This window comes from Microtus pennsylvanicus, chromosome 4 (assembly GCF_037038515.1).
Source record: "Microtus pennsylvanicus isolate mMicPen1 chromosome 4, mMicPen1.hap1, whole genome shotgun sequence".
Classification (NCBI taxonomy): domain Eukaryota; kingdom Metazoa; phylum Chordata; class Mammalia; order Rodentia; family Cricetidae; genus Microtus; species Microtus pennsylvanicus.
In genome coordinates, this window is record NC_134582.1 from 95,460,679 (window position 1) to 95,481,441 (window position 20,763).

General features: G+C 44.7%; 1 protein-coding gene across 1 annotated transcript in view; it reads left to right on the forward strand.

Annotated features, from left to right (window-relative positions):
- The window catches only part of Lyrm4 (LYR motif containing 4), a 92,505-nt gene extending 73,963 nt beyond the window's left edge, over nt 1-18,542 (forward strand). Inside the window, exon 3 of the mRNA XM_075969898.1 lies at nt 18,094-18,542. Coding sequence (XP_075826013.1) covers nt 18,094-18,162 — 69 coding nt within the window. The 3' untranslated portion in view covers nt 18,163-18,542. The remainder of the gene's footprint in view (nt 1-18,093) is intronic.
- Nucleotides 18,543-20,763: the final 2,221 nt, after the last annotated feature.

The following is a 20,763-nucleotide window of genomic DNA, read 5'->3' on the forward strand; positions in this document are numbered from 1 at the left end:
ATTCCAAGGACTCCAAGCATGACATGTGAACGAAGAGGGTTCCAAAGACACGTTCTTGGGATAGCTGTGGAGATAAAAAGAGGATGGGGTCATCATCTTAAAATCATTTTTTGTGACTGTCAGCTCCTTCAAGGTGGACCATAAAATCTTCACACATGATTTCTCTCCCTACAAAGGCAAAAGTTATAGGTAGTCATTTTTATTGGCTGTCAGTCAGCCCCGCAACCTTGTCACTTTGACTTTTCTCAAAGGGAGTGTGTGCAGCTACTGTCAAACCTGACAGCTTCATTTAACCTATAGTGATTGGTGAGCTAGAGACAGGGCTCGTGTCTACGAGGCCCCTGGGTGTCCTGATTCTGCAAGTCCATGACACCCCCAATTTGAGCTAGGAGCATGGGTATGTGGGATGATGGCTGTACTGTCTCTAAGGTGCAGTTCCTCAAACCTGACAGATTCCATAAAATACCACTTTGCATACAGTGAGAAGCCCACATTTGGGTTCTGCTTAATTTTTATTATTCCTAAAGGAACCCCATTTATCTTACTGAGAATCAACAACCTCCAGACACTGCTTCCCAGTACATCCCCAGACATCCGTCAGCGAGTACTGATGGGTGATACACAGGAAAACGTAAATGGTATAAATGTGACTTCTGCGGTCTACATACTGTACTGTCTGCATATTGTACTGTAGTTCTGTAAAGTGTGGCCACCAGGAAAATAGAAACAGGGCAGGGAGCACAAAGGCCCTCTCCGTACTACATGTGTCAACTTTCAGTTCACATGTGTATGTTTCTCAAAAACAAAAGCCAAGCAGAATATGGTGAATTACAAAATAATACAATGTGTAGTTTACATATTATATTTATATTTAAAAATTACAAATTAAAAATTAATTTAAAAAGATATCATCTGAACTATCCAAGAGAAATATAATGTATGGTATAAATTCAAGCCAGCCATGGAATCTTAAAGTACTTAGTAACAATATTTTACTTAAAATTAGGCAAACTTAGTTCTAGGATTCTGTTATTTTTAACTCATGTATCCAAAACAAGTCTTAGAAACTCCATGTGTGTTTTACACTCACAGAGCGTCTCAAATTTAATCAGTCATGTGTCAAGTATGCAGTGACACCATGTAACATAAGACAACACAGTTCAGATGACATTGGAGCAATAACTGCAAAATCATTTAGTATGTTTCACATCTTTACTGAGATTCATCATGCCATTAAATCTATGTTTGAAGTATATTCCTATTTTTAGGGTAATCTGTATACAGCAAACACCAAAATCATTTTTTAAACATTTTCAGGATACCATACAAGAACCCTACACTCATTCAGTTATTCCTCATTCTCTCCTCTTATCTATCCATCCCCAACCAAATAATCTGTATCCTGTCTTTACAGACTGCATCTTCTAGTTAATTCAGATGAACAAACTCATCCAATGTGTGACTTCTGTGTCGACTTCTTTCACTTAACTTAGTTTATCCAGGTCACCTATATTGTAGCATATGTCTAAATTTCCTTCCTTTTATGACTGAGTAATATTAGTCCGTATGTGAATGCCACCTCTACTGCCATTTGTTCATCTTATGACTAATTTGCTCTCGGATTCTCACTGCTACTTTGTGGCTGTGAATTGTGCTGCTGTCAACATTCACTTTCTATGTGAGTATATGTGTCCACTTCCGTTTCTCTGAAGTAGAATCTCACAAAATCATCCTTACACTGTTCTTATACTGTTCCATAGTTATTTCTGCATATCTTTCTTTGGCCTGTATCTTCCTGTAGTGATAGGAACATGTCACTGCAGCGAAGAAACTGAGTACATGTAGCAAAGGCTTTGACATCTCTACAAATTACCCTGGAATGGGGACTTGGTACACTGGCAGGCATTATTGTCAGAGTTAGATCCAAGGTCAGGGTTTTCTTCCTCTTGCTTCTGAGAACAGTGGATAACTTACCCTGTGTGAACCAAGACACACCAGAAATTGGCTCTAAGGACCACTGTGTATATAGCAGATTGTATTTGAGACTGACAAGACAAAACAAAACCCCTGCGCACAGGCTTTGTCACTGAGTTCGTGTGAAGTCTGGAGTAGTCTTTCAGATCCAGAGCTTCTTGGTTCATGAGTGTCGTGAAGCTGTTGGGTCCCTACGTCTGTTAGAAATGCTTAGAAGAGCAGCTTGGGGAGGAGCTCTTTCTAGTCCACCTTCTGGGTCTTACTCTCCCAGGATCTACCTGGGATCTTGGACAAAGTCTCTTCTTAGAGTTCTTAGAATTCATCAAAGAGAGTGAGGACTATGTCAAGCAGTGGGAACAGGTTGTGGCCCCTTCACTATGGGAGCTGTCTGTGAAACTGGCAGGAGAGGGGGGTGTGTGTTAGTTTTAGCTTATAAGGAAGAAAGGTTTGTGTGGGCTAATCCTTTTGGACACTCCATCCCTTTGCTGGTTAGCTCCCTTGCTTTTAGGGCGGTGGTGAGGCCACATCTCACTACAGACAACATAAGCTGGAAAAGGGCTGTACACCTCATAGCAGCCAGGAAGTAAAGTAAGAGGGAAAAAGAGGAGGATCCAATATCCCCTTCATGGCCACACTCCTAGGATCCTGTTGTCTTCTTCTAGGTCCCACCCCCTAAAGATTCCAGAACCTCCCAGCAGTGCCCCAGATTGATGCCTTTGGGGATGTTAAGGTTCCAACCATCACAAGGTGTTTGCTTATGGCCTAGGTCCAGTTCAAACCCAGATCGTCCTTTACTTCTAGGCTTGAAAAGAGTTGGTTCAGGGCATGGAGCTGTATTGAAGTAAGGCAAGTAAACTGTAGAAGCACCACAGGTGTGTGCGCCAAGAACTGATGGAGCTGGAGTCTCTCTGCGGATGGTACCAGCCGTGACAAACAGCGCCAGAGGCCGACTAACATAGTCTCTATGTTAGTTGCTGCAGGAATTCAGGGACCTCACACAGCACTGCAGGGAGTAAGCCAGAAGTCAGTAGGGGAAGGTTTCCTCCACAGGCTCTGTCAGTTCCAGCAGGAAGTCAGCACCCTGGGATTCTTGGTGCATTTGAGGTTAAATTTGGCCCTTTTCCCTAATCTCCTTGAAGCCATTCTTTTCACCCAGAAGAAGCCTGATGTGTAAGTTATTTTGCTGTGGATATGATCAAATACCAGAACTGAAAACATCTTAAGGAAACAGAGGTGAGATCCATATAGCTGGAGAGGCAGCGGTACTGAATGCTGGCTGATCACACATTATCTTCCACATACAGAAGTAAGGCAAAGCTCTAAAGCCTCAAAGTCAGTGACAGACTTTCTCCAGCAATTCCCGACCTCCTAAGGTTCCAAAACCTTCTCAAATGGTGCTGCTAACTGAAGATAGGTGCTCAAATACATGAGCCTATGTGGGAGATTTCTCATTCAAACCACCACACCTGGGTCAGGAGGAAAAAAGAAAAGTGAAACAAGAGGCAAAGGACACAGGAATGAATGGTGAACTTCATTTGTTTGTTCATTTGGTAGTTTGTTGTTGTTTTGTATTTGACTTTGTTGGGATGGCCTCACACTGAAGCCCAGGCTGACCTAGAAATCCATGTATAGCCCATATCATTCTCAAAGCTGGAACCCTTCTGCCTCCTCCTCTTATGTGCTGGCATTATAAGCCTGAGTTACCAAACCAACCAGTCCTAGAACCATTCATGTTTGGCTGAGGCTGGGACTCCAGCTGCAGAGACACAGTGTGTGCTGTGTGGTGATAGAATGTTCACTGTTAAGAGAAAACAAAGCTTTTACCTCAAAGAGAACAAGTAGTTTATCCTGTAGTCACATTGCCCAGGAATGTGAGCTCACATTTGCCCCAAATACCATGTTCAATAGTTGTAGAGGGAAAAAAAAAAAGTCAAAAGTCAAGGCAGTTTCCAAATATGTTGGTCAGAACATCAGGTAGGCAGGTTTCAAAAGAGTGAGGGAATCTCTGCTGTAGGTTTCGGATGTTGATGGCATTCTTAGCTTTTGGTTTAGTGGTCACTAGTTATATCTTAATGCCTCCCAAAAGGTTTCACATGATAGTCACAAGGATTTTAGATCAGACAGGTATGGCAGTGAACAGATACTAATGGGACTAAAAATGGCCCGAGGAAATTTAGTCTGGATCTGCAACATTCCAGCACTCCATAATCAAGAGTATTCTGATCAGTCAGCCTTGTATAAGACAGTGTCAGAACACTGCCGAGCATGCTGAAGGCCCCACGTGCTATTCCCAACACACAAACACACACACACACAAATATACACACAACTTGTAGTTAGTGACACCAAATAGCGTAACCCCATGAAGCTGCTGATTTACCTGGCTATGTAAAACCATCACAGGATTCATATACAGAGGGAAAATTGGCTTATGGTGATGGGATTGTGGCTCTTTGTTTTTGTTTTGTTTTTTAATTTTCTTTTACACAAACTTAAAATTTTAAATTTATATTATATTCATAGAACTAACTGATATTTTGTATGTAGGTGAAAGGATTTAAATTTAGAAATAAGCTTCAAATAAAAGTAATAAATTTTAACTCCATAAAGTTTGATAAATTTACCTTTTAGACACTGATCTCTTTACCTGTGGAGCAGAGATAATGGCAGTGGCATTGGTAATGATGGTGACTGACTTAGTCACTGTTCTGTTGCTGTGAAGAGACACCACACCATGACCAAGGCAACTCTATGAAAGAAAGCACTTAACTGGGGGCCTGTCTACAGTTTCAGAGTCTTAGTCCATTATCATCGTAGTAGGGAACATGGTGGTACACAGGGCACTGGAACAATCACTGAGACCTACATCCTGGTTCACAGGCAGAGAGAGACAGAGACAGACAGACAGACTGGATCTGGCATGGATTTTTTTAATCCTGAAAGTCCACCCACAGTGACAGCCTTCCTTTGACAAGGCCACAAATCCTAATCCTTGTAATCCTTTCAAATAGTTCCACTCCCTGATGACTAAGCATTCAAATATATGAGTCTGTGGGACCATTCATATTCAAACCACCGCAGTGATGAAGATAATGGTAGTGGTAGTGAAGACAGGATGGTGACATCTGCTGTCCATACCTTATAAGGATCAAATGAGCCAATAAAGTTTACTATACTATGGAAACTTTAAAATGCTGAACAGTATCCGTTGCTACTATAAATATGAAATCCTAAGTATACTTATAGTATGAAGTATACATATGAAATATAAGTATGAAATCATAATCAGTGTGCATCTTAGAATTTTATTGAAGCAAATGGAATTGAAGAAAAGTCCTAGTTATGGCCCTTTTTTAAATCAGCAGTTACAAAAACGTGTCTAGGGCAGGAATTAATTCTCTTGCATCTACCCCTTAGCAGGTGAAGGTAAGTACATGTGAAGAGACAGCCCTTGTCTCCAGAGAACAGTTATTCCAAATTGCTTTCTGTGATCCCTCTGCTTCTGTGGCTAGAAATAGCCTCCTGGGTAGCACAGAGGATAAGGAGGGGGTGTACTACCATGGTTCCACAGTCCCTTTCTAGGCCAAAATAGATTTGTCCCAGGGACTTAGGATGCCAGCAAAAGTCACCCTGAGATACATAATCACACAAGACACTCAGAAGCAAGCAGGGAAGAAGGTAAACTCTATTAAGGAAAATTTTCTAAAGTGTGAGAAATTAGAGAAAGTATGGGAAAGGCCTAAGATTTTTTTAATTGTTTTTATTTTATTTGTATGTGTATGAGTGTTTTGCCTGTGTGTATGCTTGTGTACCACGTACATGCCTGGCACTCATGGAGGCCAGAAGAGGATATTGGATCCCCTGGAAATGAAGTTGGATATGAGCTACTATGTAGGTACTGGCAATCAAATCAGGTTCCTCTTAAAAGGCAGCCAGCACCCACATGGCAGCTCACAACTGTCTGTAACTCCAGTTCCAGGGGTTCTGACATCTTCACACCAATGTGCATAAAATAAATTTAAATAAATTATTTCTTTAAAAAAGCAGCCAGTGATCTTAACCACTGAGACACTTCTTCAGCCCAAGGCCTAAGATTTATAAAGGTTCAACATAGAAAGAAAGCAAAGCTCTTGGCATGAGTGAGGGGGTCCAAGCAGCTAACACTGAGGTCCCTTCAAATAAAGACTTGTTAGGATTATGATTACAAGTGCATCTGAGGCCAAGGTAGTTCTATTAAGTAGCCTATTAGAAGGCCCCTGTTCCCCTGACCTACACAAGAGGATCACACTCAGTCCACGTCTGTCTGCCCAGTTTGGCGTGGTTGAAGCCCACCCTCATCCATCTCTGAAGTCCCTTTTAGCTGTTGTTCTTAACTGCTAGTCATTGGTCTGCTGATTGGAGACCTTGGAGATGTCTTACTGGCTAGGCTGTCTTTGTTCTCACATTTGTATGGGTGGCTTGTGCTTCGTCATGGTGGAGAACTGACTTAGCACAACTGTCCAGATGTAACTACCACTGTTCCTAACTCCCTCGTGTTTAACTCTTGATCCTTTGGACAATGTGGTTCTCTCCTGAAATGGGTGGAGGCTTTTAGAAACTGTATTTAATTAAAATGTAGCGTCTTTTAATTAGTTGCTTTAGAAGCAGTAATATGTAAAAGAGCAACAGTATCTAGCATATGTTCCACAGAGGGTCTCATGGATCTCAGCCAGCTAGCCCACCAACACTGGCCTTACTTCTCAGAGCCTGTCTCTCTCTCTTACTAGGTTTACTTGGTTAGCCTGTTACCAACTACAAGCTCCATTTCTCATGTCCAGTGTTCCTGCCCATAAAGTTTTAACTTGACATTTTTTAACCCTAATGTGTATTCTCACTGTAATATGGGAGCAACTTAATAGTTTTTCTCCTCTCCTTGCTGTGCCTGTCATGAACTAACTCCTACCTCAGTAGGGCAGAGGGTTGTGAGCCAGTGCCACTTTCCCAGGCAAGGCTGGCCAGGGTCCTGTCATCAGTCTGAGCTGCTCTGGGGAAGTGAAAGCAGAAGGCCCTGTGTCCCCAGCCATTGCAGAGCATTGGTGAAGTGCAGCCACTGTGGGTTTGTGACTCAAGGCCTGGCTCATTCCTTCTGCAGGTCGGCTTTCATTTCATCCACCAAAGGTGTGGCCCTCTTGTGCATGTCTCAGGACTTGTGGCTCACTGAAGCGGGTGGAAGGGGGATGCTCTGATGCTGAGGTTGACACTTCTGCTACAGGGCCCAGGAGGTTTTTAGTACTGATGCTTCTCTTACTTGGTATTCTTATTCAGTGTTCTATTACTGTGAAGAGACGTTCTGACTTCATTAACTCTTAATGAGGAAAGCATTTAACTGGAACTTGCTACAGTTTCAGAGGTTTAGTCCATTATCATCATGGTGGGAAACATGGCAGCAGACAGGCAGACATGGTACTGGAGGAGCTGAGAGTTCTACAACCAAATCTGCAGGCAGCAGGAGAGAGACACTGGGCCTGGCTTGAGCTTTTGACACCCCAAAGCCCACTCCCAGTGACACACTTCCTCCAACAAGGCCATACTTTTTAATCCCTGTCAAGTAGCGCCACTCCCTAATGACCAAACGTTCAAATAGATGAGCCTATGGGGACCAGTCCTGTTCAAACCACAATTATGTCTAATTGGAAGGGACACTCAGTAACAGCTTTAGGGACCTTGGTAAGGGTGTTGAACTCCAAAGTCCACAGTGAATTTCTCATATACTAAGTTAGCTCCAGGACCTGGGACTGGGTTTGGGAGAAGAGTTGAAGAGTCCAGAGAGCCACCACTAGTAGGCTGACCCAAGTTAGCAGAAGCCCTGGTCTCATCAGAGGGCTGATGGCATTTCAGGCTCTGCTTTCTCCTTCTCTCCCTGCCCCAACCAGAATAACTTCTCATAGCAAACTAAGGGACGCATGATTCTTGCTTCTCTTGAAAAGGAAGTCTGAACATTGTGAACAGCAGCCTGTCTTCACAAACTAGACCCCTTCACAATAGTAACTGAGACCCTTCCCTATGGGTGAGGTACAGGATACTACATTGTCTTTGAATCCTATACTTGATCACTTTGAATGAAAGATGGCCAAGCTGGAAAACAGAGTAAGGGGGCACTGACAAGTGAGAACTTTAAATGTGTGGCATCCAGGAGGAGGGAGACAGAAGAAAGGTTCCCAAATGTGAGGGCCAGGCATCCATGGCGGGGGAGAGGTATAAGAATCAGATATTTACCTAGAGATGGTTTGACATTTTCACAAGTCTCATACATATAGCCTTGCTCTAGCCCCCAGCCAAGGGTCTTCTTTCAGGAAAGGCAAGAATCCTACATATGAACTGAAATGTCTCCTTGACCCTGTAGCCCAGGGCTCCTGGAGGAGGAGTATTCAGGAAGTAGCACTGTGGGAATGTGTGTCTCTGCCTGTTCTGCTCCTTGCCTGCCTTGCTGCTGATGGCCCTGGTTCCCTGCACTTCCCTGGCCGGTTTGCTGAATGCTTCCAGAGCAGCTGCTGTCTCCTCACCATTGAGCTACAATGAGATCCCATGTAAGACCAGGGGCCCCTCTAAGGCCCTGCCTGGCAGTCTGGATTATACTGATATTTTTCTCCCAGTGACTGTCAAGGTGTGTGCTACAGCCTGACTGCTAGTGGGGGAGAGAAATGGAGCCCAATTAGTCAGAAGGGACCCTGAATTGTAAAGTCATTCTTGCCATCGCAAAAACCTGGAAAGTGAGTACTGCTAACTGCATACCTTAAAGTCCTTAGGTGTCACTCACAACGCCCTGTGGGCCCTGAGGACAAGGGACCCTGTTCTAAACGTCCAGCTGGAGAGTAGCTGTAGGAAACTGCCCACTGAGACTCCTGCTCATTTATTTCTGTTGTTTCCAAGCCTCTCTAGCATGTGCCTCGTTGACGTCAGCTCATGAGGACACAGGAAGAGTATCTGCTGCCAGCTATAGCATCCTGTTAGGAATAGTTTGAGATAGAACGCACCCAGAGAAACTTCCAGAAAGCACTGGATGTACAAAATGATAGAGCACGACCAAAAAAGAGGACACTCCTTGTGAATCATAGGGAACTTTCTCATCAAACTCCCCGGTGAACTTTGGAGGGGCCGGTAAATGAGTGCATCTCATAGACATGAACTTGAAAATAATGTGACTCCGGCTCCTACCCAGTCTTCCTGCACCGACCTTCTGTGAGGCTTTAGCCTTGACTTGGGTTCTGCTGTGTTCACAACTAAGGAAACCATGTAATGACCTCTTAATTCTGGAAGCCCACAAAATCCAAAACTTAGAAAATCACACACAGCCGTGCAGACATCAGAACTGCCCAGTGTCTAGCCAGGTAAGTTGCTAGGCAGTTATCAACTGCAAAGATAACAGACCAAAAGCAGCGGAAGCAGAGGCAGGCCTGAGCATCTGCAGTTGTGTGGGCTAAGCATAGCTGGCCTTTGTCCTAAGCAACTGCTATAAGCCTAACTTCTCTTTTTCCCTAATAACAGTGGTCCTGAAGGCAGTTTTTGTCAGAGATGCTCCCCAGAGCAGGGAACAGACATATAGTTAGGCGTTTGCTCATTCTGGCCTGTAACCTAGGAGGGATGGTAGGCATTTGCACAGCAATGCTACTAATATATCAGGGCGTGGCCTATTGCTGTGGTGCTGGTGACCTGAAGGAGTGAGTTCAGGAACTGACGTGTACCAAGCTTGGATCTCACCCACGGTGCAGGAGCATGACCTCCAGTGGAACATTGCCGCTGACAACTTGCCCAGACTCTGTTGTCACCATGGACGGCAAAGTACCAAGTTTTACTCTGACGTGTTGTTTGGGTCTCAGGTTTTGCTCAGTTCCAAGAAGGGCAGGGTGCCTGAGTTAGTCTGCTGTTCGGACGCTTTCATTCCACAGGACCTATTATGTAATGCTCCACGAAGCTCCCAGAAACTCCAGCTGGGCATGTTTGTTTCCACTGTCCTTGCCTTACCAGTTCTACTGCACCCCAGCAGAGATGGGAAGAACATGGTAGAAGAACAAATGCCTGTCTCCTGTTTTTCAACCCCCTCCCCACCTTGAGCAGTGGGCTAGACCAGCAGCTCGAAGCATCCTCAAGACCCAGTGCAGGAGAGCAGTACACAGGCACTAATGTCTTTCGAGCCTCTGCTCCACCTCATTTGCTGTGTGTGGCCTTGTCTTCTGGAAGGGCTGGTGGGGAAATACTCTACTCTGGGTTTTTGTTGTTTGTTTTAAAGCGTATTCATTCAATAATAAAAGGAAGAGTAAATGTTTGATCCAGAATCTCTTTAAATTAGACTCTCTGTCATTTATGAACCTAGGATGTAAATCAGAAGAAAGAGAAGTGGATGGCATGATCGTCCCCTCATCCCATGATAAGCAACTCAAGTGTTATCCAGACAATGACTGCCTGGAAAAGCTAACCCCCAGGTTAGGGATATGGGCCTTGTTAGGAGCCTCTGCACACACATACTTACATCCATTCAAAACAGATCCATCCCTGTGGCAAGAAATGGTAAGCCTCTGGCAGTCCATGACTTCAGGCTCCTTAGAGGCCACAGTTCTTTGGAGGTCCCTTAAAATAATTTCATTTCCCCTACTAGAATACAAAGAATGGCCCTCATGTAACTAAACGTCAAACATGCAGGCAAACAGTGAGATGGCTCAGAAAGCTGGTGACAGCAAGTAAGAACCATGTCATTCCTTGTCCAAACCTGGACACCTGGGAGAAAGATGACTGTGTCTCACTAATCCTGCAGGGACAGCCAGTGTAAACAGGATGCATGGATATGCTAACGAGAGCACACACTCTTGCGTCTGCTTTCTCTGCCCCTAAGAGCATTAATTACAAGCTGTGATGTGGGATGTGAGAAAGGGAGTATTTTTGTTCTTTTTTCTTTTCTGTTGCTGATAATTGTACCTGAAGATTGACAAGCAGTGAGTTCTACCAGTGAGCTCCATCCCCAACCCTGTTCATTACTCTTGCCAGGAGCAACAGAGGGATGAGTTTTGTTTCACCACCTCTGTCCTCATTAAGAATGTCCCAGTGTCTAACTCAGGGCTTAGAGACAGAATGGACAGCTGTAGCTAGGCTGCAATGTGGCACAGAGAATGGTTGAATGCCTTGCACAGTTGGCATACCCAGAGGCCCTGAAGCTCTTCTTGCCCTCTACAGGGCAAGTGCAGGACAGTGAGAATAGATAGCTGATCACTTGCCCTCTGAGAAGAGGCCTCGGGCTGGAATTTCATAGGAGATTCATTAATTGATAGCTGAAAGGTGTTTTGTTGTGTTTATTGCCTTTCAAATCCCCTGTTGAGTGTAGCCACATTGAGAAAGCGAGAAATCTTTAAAATGTGCTTCTGAAACTGAGTGTGTGGAAGCACAGGACAAATTCTGTGTGTCTTCCTAGAAATTCATGATCACCTTGGGAAAAACATTTTTAGATTAAAATAAACAGAAATATATTTAGAGCAATGTATGCCATATATGTAAGTATCTATAGGACACTTCAGAGAAATATTTTCTGTAACACCTTCAAGTCTAGCCTCAAATTGCCAAGAGGAGGATTGTGCATGAGCTAATTCATAACAGGGTCCAGTGTGGCAGGCTCTACTCTGTCAGCCTTAGCTCTTGTGAGCACCATGCTATTTTGGTTGCATCCCAAAAGTGACTTCAGATTTTAATTTTCAAATTGATCTCTGTTTTGACATCATTGTCTCTGGTGTTTCGTTTGTTTGGTACTTTGTTTTGTCTCTGAATCAGGTCTTGCTGTAGAACCCAGACTGGCTTCACATTCACAGATGCCCTACCTTGGCCTAATACTGGGATTGTGAACATGTACTGTACACACAGCCTGGTCTCTTTCTTATTGGTCAAATAAATTATGCCTTCGGTGAGCATGAATTGTCTCACATTTCAGTAAAATCTGTTTTAGACACTGAGCAAAATTGCTCACACTTGTAATCCAAGCATTCGGGAGGCGGAAGCAGGATTCCCAAGAGTTTGAGGTCAGCCTACAACATAACAAGCTATAGGTTAGTCTGAGGCTGTAATGAGAAATCTTGCCAGAGAGGAAACATTATAAATTTCAAAGTTTGGGGCGGGGGAGGGGAATAATTTTGTTATTTTGGCTTTCTATGACAATCTTGCTGTATATGGTGTGGCCACCCTGAAATGCTGTGTATCCCAGACTGGCAGACTGGTTGGTTTTTCTGCTTCCTTGGCCTTCTGGGTGCAGGAATTACAGGTATGCATCACGGCATCCAGCCTAGATTTAAGTTTTCTGATTTCTTTCTAAAGATCACTCATATTTCTTTGTTTCTTAAAATATGATTATATTTGTGTGTTTGTCACACAGACTCATGCTACAAGCATGCATTCAAAGATCAGAGGGCGGCATGCAAGATCTCTTTCTTCCCTCCAACCCGGAAAGTCTAAAGGAGTAAACTCAGGTTGCCAGACTTGGCCTTTACACATAGAGCTGCCTCCGCAACACCCCACATTTCTTATTAAGGTCACATCCTGGTGTGGTTTTGGTTACTGCCACAGTTGGTACAATGCTAACTTTTATTGTGTGAGCAGGGTAGATCACTGCAGTACTGGCTTCAGTGTGTGAAATGAAAGGACATGCTCATCAGAGCAAGGATATGCCTTCCAAAATATGAAAAGTAAAGCAAAACAAGTTATGTTCTCTTAAGTGAAATGCGTAGAGCAGCGCCTAACACCTAGCAAGTGCTCTTTAGATGCATTGTGACTCTCCTCACCACAGACAGTAATGCTATCGTCACAGTGCTTTGGAGGCACATTTGCCACTTGCCCAGGAAATGTCCTGCCTGGCTGGCTTTCCTAACCTCCAGGAAGTGAGCAGCAGCACTCTACCCTGAACTTCCCCTCTAACTTCAGTGTATGCACTGCCTTCTCACCAAGCCCACACCAGCTGGAAGCACAAGGCCTCTTGCTGGGCAGGAAACCACAGCCCTAGAGAAGACAAGAACCAACCCAGCAGTCATTCCTCAAGTTCAACTCCCTCCCCCTAAAAAAGCCTCACATTCAAAGCCACATGGCCTCAGTTTAATCAGTACAGAGCTATGATAGGCTCTAACAGGGAGAGAGAGGCCTTCAAGAGTCCTAAAGTTAGGGCTTAGGACCCTATGACTCACATCGTGACTGAGATAGGTCGTGCACACAATAGCACGTAACATGAACTTGCCATGTACTTCCCCGTGTTTGGGCTCTGGGAACCATTAGAATGGTTGCTAAGTGCTCCCCATACCTGTCATCTACTTTGAGTCCCTATTACTCCATGAAACAAGGAAGAAGTAGCAGGAGCAGGTTTAGGATTCCTGGCAGGGCAGATCCATTCCAAAGGCAGGTCTCTCTACACTTCCCAACCTCCAGCTGTTGAGCCCAGCTCTTCTGCCCTTGAGTCTCAGATGCAATGGAGGGTGATTGCACATCACTTTTGACGAGTTAACAGGAAAGACCTCAAAGACTAAGATCTATTCCTCTGCTTCATCTTCAGCAGTTTTTTTGTCTATTTCAATTCACCCACCTACTTGGAGTTGAATAATCTGTATTTTTCTGATTTTGCCAACTCCCAAACCTTATAGGAAAAAAAAGTGTGATCCATTTTAATGGTCATTTTATGCACAGTAATTGTCTGGCCTGGCTGTGGAAGTCAGTTGTCCTTCTGAGCGGGCTGTAAATTGAGGCTGTTAATTGAACTTTCTTACTTCCCTTAACCTGCAGCCCAATGGTGGCATGCTGTGTCTTCAGTGCTGCAGCCTTAATCCCACCAGCCTCCTGCATGTGCTGATGGCTTAAACAGGCCCGAGAAATGCAAAAGGGCAGTTAGATGTACATTTGTGGGCTCGGCTGTGTAGCACTCATTCAGATAGCTGTTGGGAATTCCCTCCCTGTGTGAACTCAGTGCTTCACTTTCCTCTTCTGTAATTGCTCTGGCTTCATCCCTATAGCCCTAGATTATGGCATAAAACCCTCTGCTCAGCCATTTTTGAACTGTTTGGTTCTGTTCAACAGTCAGTGGACGTTCTTGTTTCAGGAAGTAATCATCCTATTGCTGTTTCATCAGCTTGCCTTCACTGGGGCTGTATTTCTACACTTAGTCTCAGCAGATCTAGGCTTCACAGTAACAGCATAGAATCTTATGGTCACAGGCTGCAAGACATCATTTTCAGTTACCAAGTAACAGCTGTGCATCATACTGATGAGATAGATGTGTTCTGAGTAATGTGTCATTAGCCCATGTTATTACTGTGAGAGCATCATAGAGTGTTTGTACAAACTAATATGGTTACAGTGCCACTAAGCAATATGATGTTAACGGGCCACTATCATGTAGGACATGTGGCAGGTGGCGGTACTGACTGGACACTACCCACTTGCCTGTTCTGTCGTGAGCAGTGAGTATGAAAGCAACACAGTTCAGTAGTTCCATTCCCTCTTGCCTTCTCCTTCCATCAGTCTAGACGTGGACTCATCTGAAGTCAGTGCAGGGCATGTGAACATATAAGTGGTACCATCTCTGTCACGCTCTCTCAGGAAGAGAGCCCATCTACAGAAGAGACCAGGGAAGCCTCAACCGGGGAAGCCCAAATGATGGGCAGGCTTTGCTGCCTTTTGCTGGGGTGGACATCAATGGAATCTTCTCTTGAAAGAGAATACTGGGCAGAAAGGTATAGAAGTCAGAGACTCACAGTCTGTTTGCAGTGTGTGAAACTTTTACAGACAGAGGTAGTAAGCAGCTGGGGAGGGCTATGTGCAAACAAGATTGTAGACGGGCAGATCTCATTCATCATTGTGCTTACTGAACACTATCTATGTTGTAAAGATCCAATTGCATAAACCACAGCCCAAGCCATAAGATTCCACATCTGAATGAATTTATTTAAGAGTTGGGGGTGTGGCTCAAGGGTAGAACATTTGTTATGCACGTGGCCCTAGTTCTATCCCAGCAATGAAATTTTAACTGGACTTTAAAAACCTGATACTTAGGTCACAGTGAATTCAGTTTTGTGTGACTGAAGTCCTCAGACCACCAGAGGGAGCATCAGTAGGAAAACCAAGCACATCTCTTTTGAAAGACATTTGGAAGCTCTTTTGGGATCCTTAAGAATGTCATACCTACTCCCAGTAACTCTTCTTCTAGAAACTTTCATTAATAAAAAAGATCAGACACACACAAAAGAGTTAAGTATTCATCCTTGTGTTAACCAGAAGCAGTCTATATGTTCATAATGTGAAACAACTAAACACATATGACGTATCTTTATAATGACACATCATTATACAGCTATTAAAGATTTTCGTTCAGGGGCTGGAGAGATGGCTCAGCAGTTAAGAATACTATCAGCTCTTGTGGAGGACCCAAAACCCACACTAAGGAGCTCTGACACCTTTGGCTCCTATGGGCATCTGCACTCATATGCACATGCGCACACACACATGCACGCACACACACACACACACACACACATCATAAATATACATAATTAAAAATAAATCTTTTTGAAAGAGATATTAGCTCAGAAAAATGGTGATCATAACATGAAGTTTAATAGAATGAGCAAGTTAAAATTCCTCACTGGCTGGGGAACCTCACACTACACAAAAACACCTAGCTTCAGAACCTTAAAATCACACAGGTACCCCAGTAGCTCAGAAACCTCACAGTGTATAAAGATATAGTGTCTTAGAGCCCTTACACTATAGAGGAGCCTCACTAGCTCATTGCCATCACAGCACAGGTACACACTGGCTCAGAGACCTTACACTACAGAGGTTGAGACCAGAGGGAGAACAAGGAGAATGTTACCCTACAAATAGAGACAGGACTATGGCCCAGTGCTCCAACCCTCACCCAAACCAGGGCCATTCTGAGATCACAGAGCTTTTACCAGAGACATCCACAAAAGACTGAGAGATGACAATGTTTTCACAGCAGAAGCTGAGCGCCCGTTAAGAAGGGCACCTGTTAAGCTGGATGTGGTAGCACATACCTTTAATACCTCTGTGAGGTAAAGGCCAACATGGTCTACAATAGTGAGTTCCAGGATGGCCAGGACCCTCTCTTACAAAACCATCAACCATAGGCATTTTTATGTTTGTGTCATGGGGTAAACAGTAGCAGAGTTGCTTTGGGAAGGTGCCTGGAAATGATATACCTCCCAGCTGTGTTCAGGGACATGCAGTTTTTATTCTCACAAGCTGCTCTCCTATTCCCGAGGACTGTTTTCTATTCTCCTTTATGTTTCTCATAGGGCTCGGTAGACAAGGAGTCTTTTGAGGACACACTGACATAAACATGCTTTGGTCTGAAATTGGACAGGGGCAACCCAGCCTCCAGAGCCAGCTTGTCAGTGAGTTAAACAGCACCAAACATTTTACTAATAGATTTTACAAATTTATTAGTATGTACTTTTTTTCCAACTTAATAATATATATCATAAATATTCAGGGTCAAGAAAAGCACTGGTTTTTCTCTTAAGACATATGGTTCAGGACACCAGCAGTTATTTCAGGTGTCAAGGCGGGAACCCCCAGTCTATTCCTTGGCTCCACTCACTAGGATTATGATATTATTACTCATATGAGCAAAAGCAAAAAATAAATAAATAAATACCCTACCCAGCTAATCCCAGACGGCACAAGGTCCCAGCCATGAACAGTGCTCACAGTCCTGCTTCTGAGAAATGTGCTGTCCCAGGTCTCACCCACCTGGCATCCCCTGTGCTGATGACAAGACCACAGACAAAGAAGTAAACTTACCACTGTGATTTCATTCAAAATGATTCTAAAGCACTCATTGCTGGCAACTGAAGCCACGTGTATTGATACTCATTTCCACACTCTGTGCTTAGCTAATGTATCCATTAAGTTACCTATGTGGGTGTTTGATCAGTCCAGACCAAGGATAAGACAAATGTGTGGAAAAACGGGAATTCAGGAGACCCTCTGCAGCTGCCACCATTGGTGGAAGCAAACCACACTGTGTTCCTCGCTAACAACATACTCCCTTCCCCTGGACCCCTCTTTAAGCTAGAGCATTAAGGCAGGAAAAGGACCTGTGTGATGGATGGTGCACACCTTTAATCCCAGCACTGAGGCCAGGGGCAGGCAGATCTCTGAGTTTGTGGCTAGCCTGGTCTACAAAGCAAGTTTCAGGACAGCCAGGCTACACCGAGAAATCCTGTCTCATGGGGAGGGTGGAGAGAAGAAGCCTTGAGAGTCTGGATTCTGACACATGACCACTCTGGGTAGCAGCCCTGGCCTTCGGGAGTGTGTTCTCATTTGTCTTTGTAAAGAGCAATTTCTCGCCCCAGATGGTCCATAGAGAGTGTCCCAGTGCTGAGATCCAGACAGACGTCCTAATGCTCAGCACTTTCTTCCCTGGTTCTCTTTGTTCCTCAAAGTGTTGCCCAGGAAGTGTCTTTAGTGGGAAACCATGACAACAACTCCTTGTTTTAGAAAAGAGACGGCCCTGCATTGCTGCTCCAGCATCTGTGGAAGTGGGGGCATTGGGATACCAACAGAGACTTAATTAAAAAGGACACAACCGAAGAAAAGAGGCAGGACAGATGGAAAGGAGCAGCGAACACAAGCTGACAACCCCAGCATAGACAGCACAGGCCGCTTGCTCCCTGTACAGGAATGAATTCCCATGGGGTAAGAGCTCTACACATGAATGGCTCTACAGCTGGCAGCCAGGGAGCCTGGTTGATAGCCTTGCCAGCTCCAAATACCAAGACTGGCCATGGTGACATGAGAGAGAAACCTCCCATTGCAAGGAGCCTAGGGGGCGGATATTAAGGGAACTAGCAACAGCACATGGGGATGAACTTTGTCCTGTAGCACAGTTTCCAGCACCAACCTGCCATGGCAAGCACCTGCACATAGTTGTTAGAATGAAGCCAGGCTGATGGCACACATCTGTAATTCCAGAACCTGGGAGGCTGTGAGAAGCATGGCCAAACTAAGGCTAGCCTAAATTACATAGCAAGACTCTCTCTCAAGCCAAATTAGCTGACAGAGTCCAACAGTTCTTGACCTGTATCTCGTCTTTGCTTGCAGGTCCATATTGGCCAGCTGTATTCAACTGACAAACTTATCATTGAGAATCAAGAGAAGCCCAGGACATAGGAGCCCCACACTTGGAAACGGCCTCCAGCAGCAGAACCGACCACCTTCAGCATCCATTCTGTGTGGTGTGGAAACTCCCAGTGCTGGCTGAACACAGCCTCTTGCTCTGCCTGCCTTGTAGGAGCTGATAAACTGGGTCACATTTGCATCCTGTCACAGCCGTAATGGGAAGAAATGGCTGTGACTCCTCAATCCAGGCATTAGAATGAAGAGCTGGAGGCCACTCGGAATAATGCCATGCGTTGTCGTGTCTCCTCTCCATCCCCCCATCTTACAGATCACCCATGTGTAGAGCTTTTGCAGACTTTGTGTCTCCGTCCTTAAAAATAAACAGAATTATCTCCCTGTCCTTTTGTACCAAATAAACCTATTATAATGAATGTGCATTTATTTCCTGAACAGATTGGGACTGTAGCAGTGGGAACCCAAAAGGAAGGCCCCACCATTGGCTGAAGATTGCTTTAGTGAAGGCAAGTCCAGGCACCAGTTCAGACACAGGCAATAAGGACGCAGATCGAGATGAGCACAGGTACAGCCCCATCACTCAAATCTACAAGTTCAGAATACCAAGCCTCTCCACAACCTGTGCACATTGGAATCCTAGTTCTGGCAGTCCCCGGGGGAGGCCATGTGTAGTTGTGCAGCCCAGGTTCGATGGACACTGGGGACACTGGGAGTGCCTTATGAATGTACATTACCTACTCTGCTTAGCACCTTAGAGTCATCCAGGAATCAAAGTGTTTAAGGGGAGATGGCTCAGTGCTTACAAGTACATTTTGATCTTGTAGAGGACCCAGGTTCTAGTCCCATTACTGGGCATGGTGGCTGCCAACCGTCTGGAACTCCAGTTCCAGGGATCTGATGCCCTGTTCAGACTACTGCAGTCACCAGGTATACACACGTGCAGGCATAAGAATACTTATAAAAAAAATAAACCTTAAAATTACTTTTTAAAAATAATAAAAATAAAATACCATTTTCTGGATGACTCTGACGATCAGCCGGCCAGTAACAACCAGGTACTAAGATGTCATATGTTGTAGAAATCCATTCCTTCCAAACACAAGGCACATATTACATAACTTTCTTAACTTCTAGGGAGTTTCTAGGGACCTATCCCACTGGAAGAATCTTCTCAGACCTGAGTAGACTCTGGATTCACCTCAGAATTGGAGCAGGCATGAGAGTAGTGAAGGTCGTCCTACAGTAGCTAGACAGGGTATCGCTAATTCTGGTGGCATTCATGTGGATTGAGAACAAGCAGTCTGTAGTAATATGGAGCGGCGCTGGGGCTGCGTCCCCAATACCCCAGCCGCCTGCTCCGGCTAGCTTATGGCCCGAAATAATTACACGGAAACTGTATTCTTTTAAACACTGCTTGGCCCCTAGCTCTAGCCCTTACTGGCTAATTCTGATATCCCAATCAACCCATCTCTAATAATCTGTGAGCACCGGTCTTACCGGGAAGATTTTAGCCTAAGTCCATCCTGGGTCGGAGCTGGGGCATGGCGTGCGTCTTCCCTGCGGGTAGCATGGCATCTCTCTGGGGCGTCTGCTCCCTAGAGGAGAGCTGTCGAGTCTGACCTCACTTCCTCTTCCTCCCGGCATTCTGTTCTGTTTACTCCACCCACCTAAGGGTGGGCCTATCCAATGGGCCTAGCAGTTTCTTTATTGCTTAGCCAATGAAATCAACAGATTGATATATGACACTCCCACATCACTCTACCTTAAAAGTCATAGAAGTTGGGTTAGGGGTGTGACTCCATCTGCAGTGTAGTGCTTGCCACACGAGCCTGAGGACCTTAGTTAATATTCCAGCACCCATGTAAAAAGCTGGGCACACCAGCACGGTAACCCTGGAGGAGGAGGGGCAGACAGGCAAATCCTGGGAGCTCACAGGCCAGCCAGTGTAGCCAAAGTGGTCAACTAGATTCAGTTCATCAAACATTAACAGTGATTGAGGAAGATACCCAATGACATCAGCCTTTGGCCTCCAAATGCATGTGTGTACCCACATGAACATATATACATGCATGCACCACACATGAAGTCATGGGTGAGCCAGGTGTAAGGCTACACATCTGTAATCCTTGCACTTGAAGGCTGAAACAGGAGAACTGAGTTTGGGGTAGTTTTACATAAAAGTTCTAAGTGAGCACAGACTACATATAGCCTGTCACGGGTGTCTGTGCAGTATAGATTTTATCATGGTAATATGATATCCACAGACTTCTATTTTGCAATACAACTTTGTTTTTTTAAAACTAGTGTGCAAAATAATGGGTTTCGTCTTAGTGTGTTCTTGCTGTGAAGACACATCATAATTATAGCAACTCTTCTCTTTTTCTTCTTTCCCCAAAACAGGGTTTCTCTGTGTAACCTCTTGGTGTCCTGGAACTCACTCTGTGGATCAGGCTGGCCTCAAACTCAGAGATCCACCTGCCTCTGCTTCCTGAGTGCTGGGATTAAAGGCATGTGCCAGCACCGCTCGACTACACAGAACTCTTAACAAGGAAAGCATTTAAGTGGGGCTTGCTTACGGTTTCAGAGGTTTTGTCCATTGTTACCATGGTGGGGAGCATGGTGGCACATGGGCAGACA